This window comes from Elgaria multicarinata, chromosome 3 (assembly GCF_023053635.1).
Source record: "Elgaria multicarinata webbii isolate HBS135686 ecotype San Diego chromosome 3, rElgMul1.1.pri, whole genome shotgun sequence".
In the NCBI taxonomy this organism is placed as follows: domain Eukaryota; kingdom Metazoa; phylum Chordata; class Lepidosauria; order Squamata; family Anguidae; genus Elgaria; species Elgaria multicarinata.
Genome location: NC_086173.1, coordinates 169757339 through 169778671, shown reverse-complemented (window position 1 = coordinate 169778671; position 21333 = coordinate 169757339). Strand labels below are relative to the sequence as shown.

Sequence of the window (21333 nt, the reverse complement as noted above, 5' to 3'; positions counted from 1 at the left end):
GGACCTCACCATCCTTGTCTTCACGGATTGCAACATTATGTGTAAGGAGAACCTCAATTCTTCTGCTTTCAGGGTCCGATGACCTTTGAGGAGGTGTCCGTGCATTTCTCAGAGGAGGAGTGGGCTCTGCTGGATCCAGGCCAAAGGACTCTGCACAAGGAAGTCATGGAGGAGAATCGTGGGATCCTGGCCTCTCTGGGTAAGGAATGGGACCCCTCTGGAGTAAGGCTCCCTCTTTGTCTTCTTGCCACATCTGAGAAGGTGTAAGTATGAGTTTGTGCTTGTGCCCTCAGAATTTAAGGAAAACACTCCGAAGACCTTACAAAACATTGATAAAAGCCCATTGATGGACTTATTCTGTGGCAATGATGGCTGCAAACCATGACTGCATTTGCATAGCTGAATGTTCTCCATGGAGGAAGCACCAGAGAGTATGGCATTTTCAGAAGCCCTGGGAAAGAAGAGTGCAGGAGAACCAGCCTGGGAGCAACACCTCCTCAGTCTGCCCTGAACAGTTTGCTTTCCATTTTGAGATACAGCAAGACAGCAGGAGAAAATTTATTTTTAAATATAGGTCTGTTCAAAGCAATAGTACAACCCCTCCTTCTAGGAGGAAGCCAACACAGGGTTTCGGAAGCCCATGCAACAATGAAAAGAGCCATGAGCGTGGAATTCCCACTTTCCAGTTCCCAATTAAATAATCAGCTGGAACAAACTGGCAGGTTTTAAGTGCCTTTTGGATTTACAGTATTTTATGTTATTCATTTATTGTGTGAGCTACTTTGTAAGTGTTATGACATATTATGAATGAAAGTACTGTACATCACTCTAGTTCTCAATTCTGTTGAACATCAGGGGATGTTTAATATGTTTGGAAGGATCTGCTTCTCCAACAAAACATTTTTGCATGCAGTTAATCAAATCAGCAAAACCATTTGGTTTGTTCCCTGATTTCAGGAAGATTTCTTTTTCTATTCTTGCAGGTGATCGCAGGGAGAGCAAGGAAAACGGCGTAGACCAGAGAAGGAAAATGGAAACTGAAGAGAAGTGGGGAATCAAATCCATTTCTTTTGAAAGATCAAGACGTCTGTGAAATTCCAATACTACGACAACAAAGTAAGAGGAACATTCACAGTAGGAAGGCACAGAGGAAAAGCTCTCAGGATATAAAGACTCAAAAGATTCACCTTACCAAATGCCAACCATTTTATATAGAAGAGAAAAGATTCCAGTGCTTGCATGAAAGAATTCACACATGGGAGAAGCCCTATGAATCCCCAGAGCACAGAAAGAGCTTTATTCGCAGCAGGAACCTTACGCAACATCAAAGAATTCACACAGGGGAGAAGCCCTATGAATGCGTAGAGTGCAGAAAGAGCTTTGTCCACAGGACAGACCTTAAGAAACATCAAAGAATTCACACAGGGGAGAAGCCCTATGAATGCGTAGAGTGCAGAAAGAGCTTTGTTTACAGGACAGACCTTAAGAAACATCAAAGAATTCACACAGGGGAGAAGCCCTATGAATGCCCAGAGTGCAGAAAGAGCTTTACTTGCAGCAGGAACCTTACGCAACATCAAAGAATTCACACAGGGGAGAAGCCCTATGAATGCGTAGAGTGCAGAAAGAGTTTTGTCCACAGGACAGACCTTAAGAAACATCAAAGAATTCACACAGGGGAGAAACCCTATGAATGCCCAGAGTGCAGAAAGAGCTTTACTCGCAGCATGAACCTTACGCAACATAAAAGAATTCACACAGGGGAGAAGCCCTATGACTGCGTAGAGTGCAGAAAGAGCTTTGTTTACAGGACAGACCTTAAGAAACATCAAAGAATTCACACAGGGGAGAAGCCCTATGAATGCCCAGAGTGCAGAAAGAGTTTTGCTCACAGCACAACCCTTAAGCGACATCAAAGAATTCACACAGGGGAGAAGCCCTTTGAATGCGTGGAGTGTGGAAAGAGCTTTGCTTACAGCAGAGACCTTAAAAAACATCAAAGAATTCACACAGGGTAGAAGCCCTTTGAATGCGTGGAGTGTGGAAAGAGCTTTACTCGCAGCACATACCGTAAGAAACATCAAAGAATTCACACAGGTGAGAAGCCCTTTGAATGCGTAGAAAGAGCTTTGCTTACAGCAGAGACCTTCAAAACATCAAAGCATTCACACCGGGGAGAAGCCCTATAAACGCTGAGAGTGTGGAAAGAGCTTCAATCAGAGTGGCTACCTTAATAAACATCAAAGCATACACACAGGTGAGAAGCCGTATCAATGTCAAGAGTGCAGAAAGAGGTTTGCTTGCAGTTCACACCTTAAGCAACATCAACAAAATTACAAAGGGGAGAAACCCTATGAATGCCCAGAGTGCAAAAAGAGCTTTGCTCACAGCACATCTCCTAAGGAACGTGAAAGAATTCATTCCAGTGAGAAGCCCTATAAATGCTCATAGTACGGAAAAAGCTTCCGTCAGAGCGGCCACGTTAAGTTGCATCATAGGACTCGCACAGTCGAGGAGCCCTCTAGATGCCTTGAATGTGGACAGGGCTTCAGTTGCAGAATGATCTTTATGGAAGCATAAAGTGCAATCCTTAGTGGATTGTAGCATCTGAAACAGGCAGAAGTGACCCATTCTGGATGGTGTGGGAAATAGACCTTGCAATCCACACAGAGGAAGAAATTTGGGGACCTTTGGGGGATAAGTATCAGTTTGAAGCAATATGAGTTAAAAGTAGGGAATGAATGTTACAACTGACGCACAGATGGTACCTCACACCAAGGAAATTATCTATGATAACATCCTGGGGCATGACCAGAGGGTTGGAAGGGATGTATGTGCATATGTGGTGGGCCTGCCCAAAGGGAAATGCATTTTGAAAATCAGTGTTTTAAGAGATTAGTTGGATAATAGGGCAATGGGATCACCCATCTCCACATTCAGGCTTGTAAGATTTATATATGGGATTAGCTGTTGAGCTGCAACGGAATGGACCAGTGAGCCATTTATTGTTAGCGGGAAGATGGTTGATGGCAAAACACTGGAGGGAAGTCCGGGCAGCTCAAGGACAGTCAAAGCAAGACACGTTTGAAGGGGTTCGGATGAAATGTATTGAATTTGTAAATACAGTACAGCAGTGTTGCACACCTCCATCGGCCTACACAGGGCTCCTGAGAGCGTGGATTGGAGGAATCAAGGCTCCCTTTCAACGTGTCTGAAATGAAATGTGGAATGTCGATTGGTGAGCTAGGAATGAAGAACTGTAAGCAATGAATTATGGTGTATTAAACAAGTAAAAGAGCAATTAATGAATTAATGTTAATGAATTAAGATTGTTTGTTGTAAATAACCAGAAGATTTTTTTAAAAAATGGAAATCTGAGCCTTAAAACCCATCACAGAATCCACCTGGGGAGAAGCCCTTTCAGTGCTTAGAGTGTGGAAAGACATTCATTCAACGGAATATGCCTTAAATCGCAACAAAGGATTCATACAGGCAGAAGCTCCATCAGTGCTCAAAGAGTGTGCAGTGAGCGTCCATCATAGCAAAGGCCTGGAATCCCATTAAAGGTCACACAGAGGGAAGAGTCCAGTAAACACTAATAGTGACTGGAGTGTGGGGAAACCTTTCAGTACAACAGAGCTCTTCGTTTTGTAAGACTCGATTCCAGAAGAACGAATACCATTAGAGTAGGTTATTTGACCGATCAACCTTGATGTCCCATAGAAAACTCACACAAGCATGGAGTGCTCAAAATGTAGCAGAAAAGTCCCAACGGCATGTCCGACTGTGCGGAAGGAACTTTTTCCTGGAGACAGCAGCTTCGGAAGCTACCTGAGTAGTCCTGGCTTGGGCCCTTGCCTGGTCATCTGGGAGGAATAAATTTTGCCTGTGTGTGACCCCGTTGCCATGAGGATCGTTCCATGAGATCAGCTACTTGATCAAGGTGGTTTTGTAAGCCCACGTGTCTCACAGCCTGATATTTGGACTGGCAAAGAGCGCTATGGCACCTTAAATGTTTAACAAATAAACAGCAAACTATACATCAGGGCACTGGACAGAGGTTTTGAGCATGCCTCAGATCCTTCCTTTTAGGGCTTCTCCACTTTTTCAAAGGGTGATATAAGAACCCCCAATAACTCGAGGTATAGAGGCTTACCAGTATAGGTGTAAGATGTCTTTCCTATTCAACCTGCCTCTGAGAAGAAAAAGGGAAGTGAATTCACCAAGGGTGGCTGATTGGGAAAATCAAGTATAAAGAAAGGTTTTACTTAACTAACTGTATTAATTGAGACATACTTTTATCTTTACAAAACTTCCTTAAATATAATTGTTCTTGGTGTAAACTCCAAGGCGGTCCCTGTAATGTCCTTGTATGTCCATCGATGACTTGAATAATTGTGAGGTTTGCCAATGAGCGCAAATGACTCCTGGCAACGTAGACAGGTGTAGGCAGAGAGAGGCCAACTTGGTCCACAGTCTGCCCATGGCTGAACTAATGGGGAACTGGCAACGCTTGAATTGGAAGGGGAGAGATATTTCATAGAATCATAGAATAGCAGAGTTGGAAGGGGCCTACAAGGCCATCGAGTCCAACCCCCTGCTCAATGCAGGAATCCACCTTAAAGCATACCTGACAGATGGCTGTCCAGCTGCCTCTTGAAGGCCTCTGGTGTGTTAGAGCCCACCACCTCCCTAGATAATTCGTTCCATTTTCGTACTGCTCTAAGAGGTTTTTCCTGACGCCCAGCCGGAATTTGGCTTCCTGTAACTTCAGCCCGTTATCCCGTGTCCTGCATTCTTGGAGGATCGAGAAGAGATCCTGGCCCTCCTCTGTGTGACGACCTTTCAAGGACTTGAAGAGTGCTACCATGTCTCCCCGCAGCCTCCAGGCTAAACCTACCCAGTTCTTTCAGTCTCTCCTCATAGGGCTTTGGGCGCAGAACTCAGCCGGCCACGTGCCCCGGATATTATGGGATGCCAGCAGCATTGGATGCCCCATTGCCCCCCTTGGCATGAACCCCCTCCTTCCACCACCCCCAAGACCTTCTCCTCCTCCCTCCCTCTCTCCTCCCCCCAATGGAGTTTTGTCCCCCACAAAGCCCTAAGACTTCCCCCCACTTGTGCCCACAGGAGACCATCAGAGGAGCCCTGAGGATGGATCAGGCCAAGGGTCCCTCAAGTCCAGCACTCCCTTCACACAACCAGTCTACCCACAAGCATGACACAGGTGCTGCAGCACCCTCCCACCCATGTTCCCCAGCAACTGGTGCATAGAGGCTTACTGCTGGTTAATCAGCTATTTTTAACCCATATTGCATTAAACTGATCCCACAAAGGACCCCAAATTTCTTCCTCTGTGAGGACTCCAAGGTCTGTTTCCCTTCACCATCCAGAGTGGGTCACTCATGCCCTTTTCAGAATTTAACAATCCACGAAGGATGGGAATTGATGCTCCCAAAATGCCAAGACGCTTATTGAAGATCATTCACACTTTATCCCTCCCCTGTGAGCCCACCCTTCAGAAACCTCTCCTCTTCCATCCAGGGAATTCTATGCCGGAATTGGAGGGTCTCAAAAAAACATGCCATGTTTCGGGGTCCACACCCACCCTCCCCATATTGCTTATACAAGAGTAATTTATATAATCTAGGTGTGCTTTAGTACCTAAATTTAAATAAATGGTTTCTGCCATTTTGCAGTTGGCTTTGAGGGTTCAAAATTGTCACGGTTTGAAATAGAAATAAATGTTTTGGAACCAACGTCAGTTCAATGGCTACTGAACAATCCATAAGGCCTAACTCCTGCTCCTTCCACTTCCTAGGGGGTTTTGAAGTAGCACTTTGCTGATGAAAATGTGAAACAAACCATCGCTTTCCACCCACTGAGTCCTTATAGGCTTCTGCCCTGTGTGAATTCTAGGACGTGATTTCAGACATTGTGCTGCGAGCAAAGCTCTTTCTGCACTCTAGTCTTGTCGCCTGTGTGGATGTTTTGACGTCCATTAAGATTCACACTGCGACCCAAACTCGTTCCACACTCTGGACATTCATAGAGCTTCTCGCCTGTGTGAATTCTTCAAGACAACTTAAGGCGACTGCTCTGACCGGAGGTTAGTTTTACACTCTGTGCTTGTGTAGGGCTTCTCACCTGAGTGAATACTTCCATGTTGCCTAAGGCGTGTGCCGTCAGCTTAAGGCGTGTTGATTAAGCTGTAGGTTATCCCTGAAATACTTTATTTATTTGCAAGATTGATATACCGCACCCCATCAAATATGTCGGAGTCGTGAACAAATAGAAGAATAAAAACATATTAAGAATTACATTTAAAAGAGCAGAGTTCAGATAAAAAACAGCCAGTTATTCAGGGAAAACTGTCTGGATCAACATTTTCAGGAGGTGCTGGATGAAACACAACATTGGCGCTTGTTGTCAATTGTCTGACTTCCAGAGGCAAGGAGCTCCAGAGGAAGGGGGCCACTACAATGAAGGCTCTTCTCCTGGTTGTCTCCAATTGGACCACAGGTCCATGAGGAACCACCAGGAACATCCCCTCCGATGACCTCCGTGACCAGGCAGGTTCATAGCGGAGAAGGCGCTCTCTCAGATATCCTGGTCCCAAGTTGTTTAGGACTTTCAACATTGGTACTAGAACCTTAATCCTGGCCTGGTAGCGAATAGGCAGCCAGTGCAGTTCCCTCAGCAGAGGAGTTACATACTGGAAAGGGGCAGCTCCAGACAACAGCCGAGCTGCAGCATTCTGCACTAGCTCCAGCTCCTGGAGCAGCTTCAAGGGCAGCCCCACATAGAGCGCATTGCAGTAATCCAGCCTGGAGATTACTAATGCCCACCGGGCCAAGAGATCCCTCTCCAGGAGAGGCCGTAGCTGGTGAACCAGGGGAAGCTGGAAAAAGGCACTCTGAGCTGCTGTGGCCACTTGGGCGTCCAGTGACACAGAGGGGTCTAAGTGTACCCCCAAGCTACAAACTTTCACAGGGAGTGCCCCCCCTCATCCAGAACAGGCACTGAGCCTGTCTCCTGGAGTCTGGAACTGCTCACACACAAGGCTTCTGCCTTTCCAGGACTCCGTTTCCATTTATTTATTTATTTATTTATTGCATTTCTATTCCACCCATAACCAAAGTTTTCTGGGTGGTTCACAAAAACTAAAACCATGAAATACAATTTACAGTATAAGACTTCAACCACAATGTAAGAGTATAAAAGTACAACCAGAATAAAACCAAGCAGCAGTGCAGAGATTTAAAACTTTAAAACAGCAAAGTTAAGAGACTAGGACAGAAAAAGGTTAAAATACTGGGAAAATAAAAGATCTTCACCCGGCATCAGAAGGAGGACAGCACAGAATCATAGAATAGTAGAGTTGGAAGGGGCCTACAAGGCCATCAAGTCCAACCCCCTGCTCGATGCAGGAATCCACCCTAAAGCATCCCTGACAGATGGTTGTCCAGCTGCCTCTTGAAGGCCTCTAGCGTGGGAGAGCCCACAACCTCCCTAGGTCACTGGTTCCGTTGTCGTACTGGTGAAGACCATTTTATTCTCCCGGTATTTTAAGTCTATTTAATTTTAACTTTGCCGTTTTAAATTTGTGTTTTAAATTTGTATTTCTGCACTACTGCTGATTTTATCCTGGCTGTGCTTTTATATTGTATTCTATATTATGGTTTAATATGTTGTTTTATACTTTGAATGGTCTTAATTTTTGTAAACCGCCTAGGGAGCTTTGGCTATTGGGCGGTATTGAAATGCAATAAATAAATAAATAAATAAATACCGCTGTAACAGTCAGGAAGTTTTTCCTGATGTCCAGCCGGAATCAGGCTTCCTGTAACTTGAGCCCGTTATTCCGTGTCCTGCACTCTGGGAGGATCGAGAAGAGATCCTGGCCCTCCTCTGTGTGACAACCTTTTAAGTATTTGAAGAGTGCTATCCTGTCCCCCCTCAATCTTCTCTTCTCCAGGCTAAACATGCCCAGTTCTTTCAGTCTCTCTTCATAGGGCTTTGTTTCCAGACCCCTGATCATCCTGGTTGCTCCCCCTCTGAACACGCTCCAGCTTGTCTGCGTCCTTCTTGAATTGTGGAGCCCAGAACTGGATGCAATACTCAAGATGAGGTCTAACCAAGGCCAAATAGAGAGTAACCAGTACCTCACGCGATTTGGAAGCCATACTTCTATTAATGCAGCCACATCACACTGTTGGCTGCAGTGCCAGGCAAAACTCTCGGGGGAGCGCAATCCACAGCCAGGGTGCCACCGAAGAAAAGGCCCTCCTCCTGGTAGCCCCCTGCCTCACTTCCTTTGACAGGGGCTAACAGAGACGGAACCCAGACAATGATCTTAGGGACCAGGCAGGTATATCTGGGAGGAGGCATTCTTTCAGGTAACCTGGCCCCAAGCCATTTAGGGCTTTGAATGTTAATACTAGCACTTTGAATTGGGCCCAGACCTGGACTGGCAGCCAGTGGAGATGGGAAAGTCCTGGCATAATGCAGTCTCATGGGCCACGCCCCGTTAAAGATCTTGCAACCCTGTTTTGGAGTAGTTGAAGTTTCTGGACCGCACCGTGTTCAATGGCAGCCCCAACTAAAACACAATGCAATAATCCAACCGAGAGGTTGTCAGCACATGGATCACTGTAGCTGGGCTGTCAGTGTGCAGATAAGGGCCCAGTTGGCAACAGGGCAGATGGATCACTGGAGCTGCGCTAACAACAGCGTCAAGCTCGCTGCGGAGACAAGCGATTTTGTCCTCAAAGTGCAATGCAAAAAGGTCGCAGTGGGTCTTCAATAGGGACAGGGACCCATTGGCTGGGGAGGGTGTTAACACCTCACAGACCACCCAGAAGAGCTCCCCTGGACGGCTACCCAAGGACAAAACGGAGACAGCAAAATAAGCCTTCTTTGCTGCCTGCAATGCCACGGAAGAGGGACGATTACGTGCTCTAGAGGGTGTTCGGTCATCTTCGCTTTGTGTCTTACACCATTTGCACGCTAGCTAACGTCCAGCCTGTTACATTGACTGCAGCTCCCCAAAATACCAAGGAGCAAGGCAGGATCTACAGGGCTGGATAGGGCACTCAGGGACAATCACATCGATGGGCCTCCGCATCTCACTGTCCCACAGAGAGACTAGAGCCTCGGCAGTATCACCAGCTCTCTGCACTGGAAAATCCCCAAGAGCATTCAGAAATCCTTTGGATTCTAACAGTCTAGTGGGGCGGACCATCCGAATGGGATCTCCACCCCTACAGGAGGGAAGAAATGCAGTGAGTTCAAATCTCACCAGGAAATCATCTGACCATAATAATGGGTTACTTGCCCCCACCCCCATCTCACAACTTCGATCGAAAACAAAAAGAAGAATGTCCTGGACACCACACTCAGAGCACTGAAAGAGCTTTAATCCTCATTGAATACTTTGAAGGAAGTTACATTCTGTGCTCCGACGAAAGCTCTTTCCACATAAAAGCAGTCATAGGGCTCCTCACCTGAATGGATCGTCCCACGAGAGGGAAAGAGCAATCTGTGATTGAGTTGCTTTCCAAACTCTGAGCACTTTCATGTCTTCTCGCTTGAGTGGATTCTTTGATGTTGCTTAAGGTGTGCGCTCTGAGAAAAGCTGCTTCCGCAAACTATGCATTCATAGCACTTCTGCCCTGTGTGAGTGTTTTGATGTTGATTAAGTTGGCCGCTCTGACTGAAGCCCTTTCCACACTCTAGGCAGTTATAGGGCTTGTCGCCTGTGTGAGTGCTTTGATGCCGCTTAAGCTGTATGCTGTGAGCAAAGCCCTTTCCGCACTCTAGGCATTTAAAGGGCTTCTCGCCTGTGTGAATTCTTTGATGTTGCTTAAGAGTATTGCTGTGAGCAAAGCTCTTCCTGCACTCTAGGCATTCAAAGGGCTTCTCCCCTGTGTGAATTCTTTGATGTTCCTTAAGATTCGTGCTGTGAGCAAAGTTCTTTCCGCACTCTGGACATTCATATGGCTTCTCGCCTGTGTGAGTGCTTTGATGTCGCTTAAGGTTCGCGCTCTGAGCAAAGTTCTTTCTGCACTCTGGACATTCATACGGCTTCTCCCCTGTGTGAGTGCTTTGATGTCGCTTAAGGTGTGTTTGGTCAGCAAAGTTCTTCCTGCACTCTAGGCATTCATAGGGCTTCTCCCCTGTGTGAATTCTTCGATGTTGCTTAAGATAGCTGCTGCAACTGAAGCTCTTTCCACACTCTGAGCATTTATAGGGCTTCTCCCCTGTGTGAGTGCTTTGATGTCGATTTAGGCCTGCGCTGTGAGCAAAGCCCTTTCCACATTCTAGGCATTTATAGGGCTTTTCCCCTGTGTGAGTCCTTTGATGTCGCTTAAGGTGTGTGAGGTCAGCAAAGCTCTTCCTGCACTCTAGGCATTCATAGGGCTTCTCCCCTGTGTGAATTGTTTGATGTTGCTTAAGGGTTGTGCTCTGAGCAAAGTTCTTTCCGCATTCTGGACATTCATAGGGCTTCTCCCCTGTGTGAGTGCTTTGATGTCGCTTAAGGCTCGTGCTCTGAGCAAAGATCTTTCCACACTCTGAGCATTTATTGGGCTTCTCCACTATATGAATTCTTTTATGCAAGTTAAGTTGTGAGTTGCAACGGAATTGCTTTTCAAACTCCAAGCACTGAATTTTTTTCTCCTCTGAGTGAAATCTTTGGCATTTGGTGAGATGCATCTTCTGATTCTTTACATAGTTTGAGCTTTCCCCCTTTTTCTCACTGTACGTATTCCTATTAATTTGTTCAGAAGGATCTTGTAGTATTGGAATTTCCTTGACGTCTGACCCCTCAAAGGAAATGGGTTGGACTCCCCACTTCTCGGTTTTAGGGTTTTGTCTCTGGTGTATGCCATTTTCCTTGCTCTCCCAGCGATCCCCTGCAAGAAAAGAAAAAAAAATCTTCCTGAAATCAGGAACAAACCAAATGGTTTGCTGATTTGATTAACAGGATAAAAAAAAAAATTGGTTGCAAAGGCAGATCCTTCCAAACTTATTAAATATCCTCTGATGGTCAATAGAATTGAGAACTAGAGTGATGTACAGTACTTTCATTCATAATATGTCATAACACTTACAAAGTAGCTCAAACAATAAATGAACAACATAAAGTACTGTAAATCCAAAAGGCACTTAAAAGCTGCCATTTTGTCCTAGCTGATTATTTAACTAGGAACTGGAAAGTGGGAATTCTACCCTCAAGCCTCTTTTCAATGTCTCAGGGGCTTTGGAAACCCTCAGTCAGGGCATCCTCCTAGACCATCTCGCTGGGTGGTGCTATTGTTTTTAACAGGCCTATATTTCAAATGAAATTTGTCGTTCTGTCCAGCTGTATCTCCAAATGGAAAGGAAGCTGTCCAGAGCAGGATTCTGAATATGCCATAGTCTGCTCTCCAGTGATTCCTCCATGGAGAACATTATGATAATATCTGTAACATCTTAGAATCATAGAATCATAAAATAGCAGAGATGGAAGGGGCCTACAAGGTCATTGAGTCCAACCCCCTGCTCAATGCAGCAATCTACCCTAAAGCATCCCTGACAGATGGGTGTCCAGCTGCCTCTTGAAGGCCTCTAGTGTGGGGGAGCCCACAACCTCCCTAGGTCACTGGTTCCATTGTCGTACTGCTCTAACAATCAGGAAGTTTTTCTTGATGTCCAGCCAGAATCTGGCTTCCTTTAACTTGAGCCCGTTATTCCGTGTCCTGCACTCTGGGAGGATCGAGAAGAGATCCTGGCCCTCCTCTGTGTGACAACCTTTGAAGTATTTGAAGAGTGCTTCAACATTATGCAGATGCAGTCATGGCAGCCAAGTAAGATGGTTTGGCACCATGCCTGCCAGAGAGTAAGTCCATCAATGGGCTTCTATCAATGTGTTGTCAGGTCTTCGGAGTGTTTTCCTCCTTGTATTTTAGCCATCAAACCAGTTGTTTCATTGCCCTCAGCTCCAAAGAAAAATGTGAAGGTGACAAAGTTTGTTGATTTGTTGAAGTGTATTCCGGAGCAATCATATCGAGAGCGAAAGGCCCGAAAAGGACACTGCAGGAAACTCCCCCAGCACGCGCAGGAAACCCTCTGGATTCATTAGGCTCCAGGGCCCGGTCATCCCATGTGATCCTCCTCTCTTGTGGAGGTTACAGGCCTTGATCAGTTACTTTATCCCTTCATGACAACAGAATTGCCAAAGCTTCATCTAGATGCAGATCATGGTGTCATTGGAAAATGTTTGGTTTCATGGTTGAGCGTCGCAAAGCTGATCGAGAGGTCTTGAAATTGACTTCAGAGGTTGTGGGTTCTACGTCTCTGGAGTTTTTTAAAAGCGGCTGGACAGCTTCCTCTCATGGGGGGTTTAATGGGTTTTTCTGCACATTGCAGAAGGTCAGACTAGTTGATCCTTGTGATCCCTCCACAATTCTACGATGCTATGACTTCTGAGGAGGGGATATCCAAAGTCCAGGATTAACTATGGAGCCACGTATTGGGAATGAGAACACAAGGGTCAAAGGAGAAGGAAAGAGAGTTGGAGGTAGAGCCCAGTAATTTCTACGTAAGGAGAGCAGGGAAACCAGGTAAGGATAAGACCTGTGGCCTCCGATGTCCATATACCAACGCACGGATCATGGGAGAAAACAGGATGAACTTGAAAACCTAATACAGGTGGATCTGCAACAGCAAAGAGAAGCACAGGAGGTGGAAGAGGAACAGATAAGGGATGATAGTTTTCTCATCCCTCCCTCCAGTATTTAGAAGAAGAATAGAAAGGCAAAGAAAAATACTCCTGGTGAATGACTGGCTACGAAGGTGTTGCCAACGTCAGAGATTTGGATTCTGGGACCAAGGACTACGCTTCTTGGAAGATGGACTGCTGGCAAGGGATGGGTTGCCCCTCACAAGAACTGGGAAGGATGCGTTTGGCCACAGCAAGAAGAACGTCATCAGGAGGGCTTTCAACTGAATCCTACTGGGGAGGGAGACGTAAACTCAGAGGCAACAATGGACTACATTAATAAAAGGATAGTTTCCAAATGGCATGAGGACCTCGTTCTTCTCTATTCAGCACTGTTGTCCAGAAAGAGATCTCTCTTATGCACTGACACAAAGTAAGAAGAGCTGAAATTCCACCTTCCAGGACTTGTCAAGAAGGCAGAGAGGGAGCCTTACTCAGAGGAATCCCATTCCTTACCAAGAGAGGCCAGGATCCCACGATTCTCCTCCATCACTTCCTTGTGCAGAGACCTTTGGCCTGGATCCAGCAGAGCCCACTCCTCCTCCGAGAAATGCACGGCCACCTCCTCAAAGGTCACCAGACCCTGAAAGCAGCAGCAGAAGAAATGGTGTTCTCTTTACACATTATGTAGCAATCCATGAAGACAAGGATGGTGAGGTCCTCCTTCTGAAGGCCAGAGCTTCATGAGTGACTTTCAAAGCCATCTGGGAGGAGAGCAAAGGCTAAAGAGGCAGGTTCTTCCAGGACCAAAGCTATGTGGTTTTAATTTTTGTGAACCGCCCAGAGAGCTTCGGCTATTGGGCGGTATAAAAATGTAATAAATAAATAAATAAATAAATAAATGTGCAGGGGACAGAGGCCCCCAGGACTCCCCTACCTGCCCAGGCTGCGCAGAAACCGCTTTTGCTCCACCACCAAGCGAAGGAGGCCTAGAAGGACCGCCCAGGATCCGTTCACTCTCTCTCTGGTTTTTTCCGCTCCCTGTGAGGAAGGCAAAGAAGGTGAGAAGGTAAGTTAACGTTCTTAAGCATGTCCATTTTTGTTGATTTACTAGAATCTCTGTCCACATTATGATGGAAATTGACGAAAATCCTATATGTTTAATGTATGTTTTGTTCTTTGTTTTCGTTTTCACAATGTAATTTGTTATAGTTTGCCAATATCCACAATAAAATAAAATAAAATAAAAAATGCTTGCCCACATTACTAAAGAACATATCTTTTTTGACTATCTAGAGAGAAAGAGTCTCTCTCCATCCATAAAATCAGGCTCAAGGGGAACATTAAAGCAGTTCATGCCCCTCAGGCGTAATTGAGGGAGGGAGACCATGGGGAAAAACTAATCCTTACCCAGTGAGGAGGGTCTTCCGTCCCCCTCCTGCGAGATCCACCTGTCCAGCGGCCTCTGTGTGATGCCCGGTGGAGCCTTCTCTGCCTCAGGGAAATCTGTGCATGCTTTGGCCGCCATCCCCCGCGCCTGGAACAGGATGGAGGATCCCAGACAGAGAAGAGGAATTAGGGAAGGAGAGAGATGGGTCAGGTCAAGACCAAGGGCTGTGTTTCGCAACCTGTTTGCACTGTAGGCCCTCTTCTAAAGTTGATCTACCATCCAAGCCACACAGCACGCTATGCTGTGTCTTTGTCAGGGGAGCAAATAGGGATGTGTGATTTGGGGCTAAGAGTTCCACCCTGGCATAAGCGAAGCGCTTGAACACCCTCCAAAAAACAACCCAAAGAAAAGCAACAACATTGCGGGCATTCCCTGACACCCAGCATTTTCCGCTGGAAACACAGCAGTTTGGGGTCCACGAATGCTCTTCCTGTCCTGTTAGGGGGACTCTGCTACTGGTTGAGGAAGGATCCCCTCCTTCCCCAGAACTCACAAACCCATTCAGTTCTCCTGTGATGAAAGAGCCGTTCTGGATCAGAACTAGAGATGTAACATTTCTGGAAATTTTGAAGCCATGGAAAAGTAACTATTTTTTTTCTAGGGGGATTCGGAAAAAAGGGGAAATTTTCAGAAAAATTGAAATAATGCAAATATTAGCACTTTTTACACATTGAAAGTCACTTTGTTACTTTAGGAGCATAAAATGTAATTAGGTCCAAGTTGGTTTGGCATACAATTATTACATTTGGTATATTAAAGGTACAGTGCATTCAAATCATTATTACAAATTGAATTTACTTTTTTTTACTCTATTTTTGGTAACAAATGGAGCTACAAGCTCCTGAACTGTAAGGAACCTCTTTGGTTTTGCCAGTTTATGAGGAGCAGGCAAAAAACTTTTGAACAACAACAATAGCAGCAGGAGAAGAAACCACCAACATTAGTAACAAAGAAAATTATTTATGTCTCCGCTATTCCTCCACAGTGTCAAGTGGACATAAAGCCCCCATTCCCATGAAAAGGACTGAGAAAAAAGGGGGACAGGAAACCAAGATTCAATGAATGTGCATGAAATTTAATCAGACTGATTTTCTGACCTACAGCTATGTTCAGACAACACGCTAAACTTACAGCTATGTTCAGACAACACGCTAAACCACAAAATGGTTAACGCAATGCTTAACCATGGTTAACAGTGTCGTCTGACACACATTTTACCTAACCATCTGCCCCGTTAACCACATTCTTAACCACAAAAGGGTGAAGTGTTGTCTCTAAGCATTCCGCATGTGGTCAGCATTAACCACAGCTGAACATGGTTAAGCTAACCTCAAAGCCCAGAGTGTCGTCTGAACCAGGCCAATATCAGTTTCAGTCTCTGCTTCAGTGGCAGTGCTGCCCCCTAGAGGCAGAAAATGCATCTTGCTCTTGCATTTGGGAGTTGTAGACTCGGGTTTGCAACCTAGGAATTGCTTGTCCTCGGTGCACAGAAATTGTAGTAATCTAACACTATACATAGTTTTTAGAAATCGTTTGGAGAAGTAAATAGCTGACCACCTTGACTTAAACATTTTATTCATCATGCTAAAATAAAACATTCCATAATCTGCTTTTTCTTCATTTTCCCCCAATTTTTCCTCATTTTTTTGGAAAAAAACAAAAACGGCTTTCAAAAAAATAATGGGGGAAAAACATTTCCCCCCCCCATAATTTTTTTCTGGTTTTTTCCTGGGCCTTCACATCTCTAATCAGAATCCATCTAGTCCAGTATTCTCTCCCCACAGTGGCCCATCAGCTGTTGATCACGAACTCACAAGCAGGACATGAGTGCCACAGCACCCATATTCCCCAGCAACTGGTATACATAGACATAGTGGTTCTCATTCTGGAAGTAGGATATATCCATCTGGACTAGTAGCCATTCATAGACTTCTCCTCTGGGAATTTGTCTAACCCATTACAAACCATCCATATGGGTTGCCATCAATGCATCTTGTGGTAGGGAATTGAATATTTTAACTACACACAATCAGTTTAATTATCCTACGAGGAGGGCCTGATCTACCAATTAAGAACCACTATACTTGGGGGGGGGGGTCATTGGAAATTGAGGCATCCCTTCCTTAGAGGACAAGTAAAATAAAGTTGATATAAGTATTAAGAACACAGTCCCTGTTAGTTATGGGGGTGAAATGCTCTCACCTGCTCTTGGTCCTCTGCCTGGCTCAGGAGGAAGCCTTCTGCCAGGGCCACCGCCTGGGAACTGGTCTCTGCTCCACATTCTCTCACCCAGCTCTCTATCTCCGGGGGCAGGACAGCCAGGAACTTCTCCAGAACCACCAGGTCCAGCATCTCAGTTTTTGTGCTCCTTTCTGGCTTAAGCCACTGGCGGCAAAGGTGGTGGAGATGGCTGCAAACCTCTCGGGGTCCCTCACCTTCCTTGTAGCAGAACCCCCTGAAACACTCTACATCTGAGCTGGTGTTGCTCCCAGGCTGGTTCTCCTGCACTCTTCCTTCCCAGGGCTCTGCACTGCTCCCTTCCCTGATGTTTCCTGCTTCAGGTCCAGAAAAGCTTTGCTCTTCCATCTTGACTCTCTTCTCCATCTCCGCTCCCACCAGGACTCAAAAGGTCTCCTTCCTTGGCTGCCAATTCCTCTCTTCAGGCAAGGACTGTGCTGCAGGAATTAAAAAGGAGGAGCTGCATGAATTGGATACAGCTGTGGCCAACTTAAAACTCAGGACCTGCCTCAAATGGGTCTCTACAACCCTGGTCCCACAGGAAACAGGCTCCTGATTGAAAATGAGGTTCTGACTCTGCCCCAGTGGGAGAGAGAGAGGGTGTAACCACAGCTGTGTTAAGGCTATTCAAAGCTCAGTATGTTTGAAAGTGTATTTTGAAACTTGAGCAAGAAAACAGAGAATAAACAGGTGGGGGTGGCCTGCAGGGTCCCCAAGTGGGTCACCTGCCTGGGGGGCAGGGCTCTTTTTCTATCTCTCCCCACCCTCCCACCCCCTGCCCCAAACCTGCCTCCCTGCCCTTGGCTCCCTCCCTTCTCTGCTCCTGCCCTGGGGGGGTCTCTTTCCCTCCCCTCCCTCTGGGACCCCCCCTTGCATTTTGCCTTCACCGGCTCCTTTTTTAGGGGGAAAAGAGGCTCCTGGTGGGACCCACCAGGCACGCTGGGGCAGGGGCAGAATCCCAGGCTCTTTTGCCATGGGGGGGGGAGGGAGGGGCCTCATCCAGCCTTGGCTCTTCACGGGCCTCTCTAGCCCCCGACCCCCACTCCTCCTCTTTAACCCTTGGATGGAGGCAACGCTAGAGAGCCGCAGAGGCTCCTCCAGGGGCTCCTGGCAGAGATGCGGCCCTGGGGAGGGAGCTTTTGTCCCCGCAGCAGCATCGCCGCCCCACCAGCTCCTTCTGGGGGCTTCGCGGGGTCCAGGGCGGCTCTTGGCACCCATGGTTTCCCTTCGGGCGCAGAACTCAGCCGACCACGTGCTCTGGATATTATGGGATGCCAGACAGCATTGAACAGCCTTCTTCCTTCTCTGGGGCAGCCCCTCTCCCCCACCCCTTGGCATGAACCCCCTCCCTTCCGTTGCCCCCCCAAGGGAGTTTTGTCCCCCCTCAAAGCCCTAAGACTTCCCCCCACTTGTGCCCACAGGAGAACCTCAAAGGAGCCCTGAGGATGGATCATGCCAAGGGTCCCTCCAGTCCAGCGCTCCCTTCACACAAGCTGTCAACCCACAAGGATGACACGGGTGCTGCAGCACCCTCATAGAATCATAGAATAGCAGAGTTGGAAGGGGCCTACAAGGTCATCGAGTCTAACCCCCTGCTCAATGCAGGAATCCACCCTAAAGCATCCCTGACAGATGCTTGTCCAGCTGCCTCTTGAAGGCCTCTAGGGTGGGAGAGCCCACCACCTCCCTAGGTAACTGATTCCTTCCGCCCATGTTCCCCAGCAACTGGTGCATACAAGCTTAATGCCCCAGATACTCGAGGTAGCACACAGCCATCAGCACACATTGCACACCCTTTGCAGGTCACCACCTCTAGGGACTCCTTTCCATCTATATTGTCTACTTCTGCTTTGTTTTTCCCTTTCTGATTATAGTGGAATTGCCTTTGCTTTGTCCTGTCCTCTCTGAAGGTGCACAACTATATGAGTAGGTACGGAGCCAAATGCCATCAGTATGTTAATGACACGCAGCTCTACCTTCCTGTGACATAGGAGTCAGGTGAGGCTGTGCAAGTCCTGGACTAGTGCCTAGACTCAGCAATGGGCTAGGTGAAGGCCAAAGTGCTTGGCCAAGTCCATTCGACCACCTGTGTCCTTGCCTCTCATGGCTCATTACTTCAAATACAGAGGGGATTGCCAGCTCTGTCCAGGAGGTTGTAACTTCCTCCCTGAGAGAGGGAGTGGTGCAGGCCTCTTTAAAAGATGTAATCAGGCCACTCCTGAAAAAGCCTGACCTGGACCTGGAGGATGTTAAAAAGTCTAGGCTGGGGGCTAACGTCCCCTTCCTGGGCAGGGTGCTTGAACGGGTGGTTGCAGGACAATTCCAGGCACTCTTGAATGAAACGGATTATCTAGATCCATTTCAATCAGGCTTCTGGTTTTGGAACAGAACTTCCTCGGTTGCCCTGTGGGAAGACCTTTGCTGGGAGAGGGACAAGGGGATTGTGACCCCAGAGTGCAGGACACGGAATAACGGGCTCAAGTTAAAGGAAGCCAGATTCCAGCTGGACATCAGGAAAAAACATCCTGACTGTCAGAGCAGTACGACAATGGAATCAGTTACCTAGGGAGGTTGTGGGCTGTCCCACACTAGAGGCCTTCAAGAGGCAGCTGACAACCATCTGTCAGGGATGCTTTAAGGTAGATTCCTGCATTGAGCAAGGGGTTGGACTCGATGGCCTTGTAGGCCCCTTCCAACTCTGCTATTCTATGATTCTATTATTCTTTTGTACTATAATGTAGTTTTATATTGTGCAATAAATCAATAAACTGAAAGTGAACTCTGGCAGGATGGAAGCCTTGTGGCTGAGTGGTTCCAGACTCTGGGAGATAAGCTCATTGCCTGTTCTGGGTGGGGTGCCCTCCCTGTGAAAAATCAGGTTCTTAGTCTGGGGGTACTCTGAGACCCATCTGTGTTGCTGGGAGCCCAAGTGGCCATGGAGGCTCAGAGTGCCTTTTACCAGCTTCCCCTGGTTCACCAGCTACGGCCTCTTCCGGACAGGGATAGCTTAGCCATGGTGGTACGGACATTAGTAACCTCCAGGCTGGATTACTGCAATGTGCTCAATGTGGGGCTGCCCTTGAAGCTGCTCCGGAAGCTGGAGCGAGTGCAGAAGGCAGCAGCTGGGCTGTTGTCGGGAGCTGCCCCTTTGCAGCCTGCAACTCCTTTGCTGAGGGAACTGCACTGGCTGCCTATTTGCTACCAGGCCAGGATTAAGTTCTAGTACTAGTGTACAAAGCCTTAAACGACTTGGGACCAGGATACCTGAGAGAGCGCCTTCTCTCCTATGAACCTGCCCTGTCGCTGTGGTCATGCTGAGTATGTGGAAAGAGTTTCAATCGTAACGGGAATCTTTGGAGCACATCAAAACACCCACATAGGCGAGAAGCCCTAGAATGCGGAAAGAGCTTTGCTTGTAGGACACATCTGAAGTTGCCTCAAAGAATTCAAACTGGGGAGAAGCCCTAAAAATGCCTAGACAGTGGAAAGAGCTTCAGTCAGAGCTGCAAACTTAGATTTCACCAAAGCACTCACACAGGGGAGAAGCCCTATAGATGCTTAGGATGTAGAAAATTTACTCAGAGGGTGGAAACCGATGCTCAGGTTCACATTTTCATCAGCAAGCAAGGGGCGCTACTCAAAAACCCATAAGAACTCTAAGAAGTAACAGTTCGGTCTTAAGAATTGTTTAATATTTTATTTTTTATTTATTTATTACATTTTTATACCGCCCAATAGCTCAAGCTCTCTGGGAAGTTCACAAACAGCCAATCAAATGATGTTGGTGCCAAAAGTATTTATTTCTATTTCAAACATTGTCATCACTGAAAGCCCACCACAACATTGGCAGAAACAAATAAATGTAGCAATATGAGAAGGGTGGGTGGGGAATCCCTGGACTTGGCAGGTTATTCTGAGACCAACCAACCCCAACATAGAATTCCCTTGATGGAAGACGATGTTTCTTAACAGTGGGTTCTCATGGAAGGGATAAAATGGGAGGGAGTTTCAGTGTGCGTGTTCAGATGACTTTTCAAGTACTGTGGTTAGTTAGACTGTGGTTCTCTGGGGTTAGCACTAACCACAAGCTGTGCTGTCGCACATGACACTTTAAGCCAAGGTTAGAGCCGCTGAATATGCTGCAGACAGTCTGGTAGGTTAGAAAGTGAGCAGGGCTTAGTAAACTGCATCGCACACAACACTTAAACCATGCTGCTTAACCAAAGAGCCTTAACCAGCAGGGTTTAAGGTGTCTTGTGAATAGGCCCAATAAGTGTCTTGCCATTTTGGAAGTATAATTGTGGTCCTCATTGAATTGTAGCCTCTGAAACAGGCTTAAGTTTCCCACTCTGGATGGTGTGGGGAACAGACCTTGGAATCCACGAAGAGAAAGAAATTTGGAATGCTTTGCAGGATAAGTATCCGCTTAAAACAATTTCAGTTTAAAATAGGGAAGTAATTTATTATTTATTTATTTCATTTATATGCCACTCCCATAGCTAGAGCTCTCTGGGCGGTTTACAGTAATGGTAAAACTGACCCACAAATGGTATCTCACACCAAGGAAATTATCAATAGCGGGGGCCCGGGGTATCCCCAGGGTGTTGAGAAGGAACATATAAGCAAATGTGGCGGGCCTGCCCTAAGGTAAATCGATTTTGAAAATCAGTGTTTTAAGAGAATAGTTTGATCATGGGCAATGGGATCAGCCATCTCCAGATTTAGCCTTGTAAGATTTATATAGGGGATTCGATGGTGAGCTGCAAAGAAAAGAACTAGTGAGCTTCTTATTGTTAGCAACAAGATGATAGGTAGCAAAACACTGGAAGGATTGGAACGGCCTTCCTAAAGGTGGTAACCAAGAGTGTAGCAGAAACTGCTCACCTTCAGTACTGGAGCGTGGGAAAAGGTTCACTTACACTTTCCACTTTAAAACCCATGG

General features: G+C 46.7%; 4 protein-coding genes across 4 annotated transcripts in view; 3 read left to right on the top strand and 1 right to left on the bottom strand.

The window, feature by feature from the left end:
* Positions 1–21333, bottom strand: part of LOC134396268 (uncharacterized) — an 853762-nt gene that overhangs the window by 184039 nt on the left and 648390 nt on the right. The window lies entirely within an intron of this gene.
* Positions 1–21333, top strand: part of LOC134396301 (zinc finger protein 420-like) — a 207773-nt gene that overhangs the window by 60336 nt on the left and 126104 nt on the right. The gene's annotated exons all lie outside the window — the stretch shown is intronic.
* LOC134396430 (zinc finger protein 239-like) overlaps positions 1–21333 on the top strand; it is a 193426-nt gene that overhangs the window by 60326 nt on the left and 111767 nt on the right. The gene's annotated exons all lie outside the window — the stretch shown is intronic.
* Positions 32–1202, top strand: LOC134396478 (zinc finger protein 558-like). The gene is made up of 2 exons (XM_063123002.1): positions 32–199; positions 984–1202. Exons 1-2 carry the CDS (start codon positions 79–81, stop codon positions 1091–1093), a joined length of 231 nt encoding a protein of 76 aa, XP_062979072.1. The 5' UTR covers positions 32–78; the 3' UTR covers positions 1094–1202.

Bases quoted from the DNA above. Each gene is read 5' to 3' on its own strand.
- LOC134396478 (XM_063123002.1), top strand. From the start codon at position 79: ATGACCTTTGAGGAGGTGTCCGTGCATTTCTCAGAGGAGGAGTGGGCT. The intron at 200-983 runs GTAAGGAATGGG...CTATTCTTGCAG, and splicing joins TGGGATCCTGGCCTCTCTGG to GTGATCGCAGGGAGAGCAAG.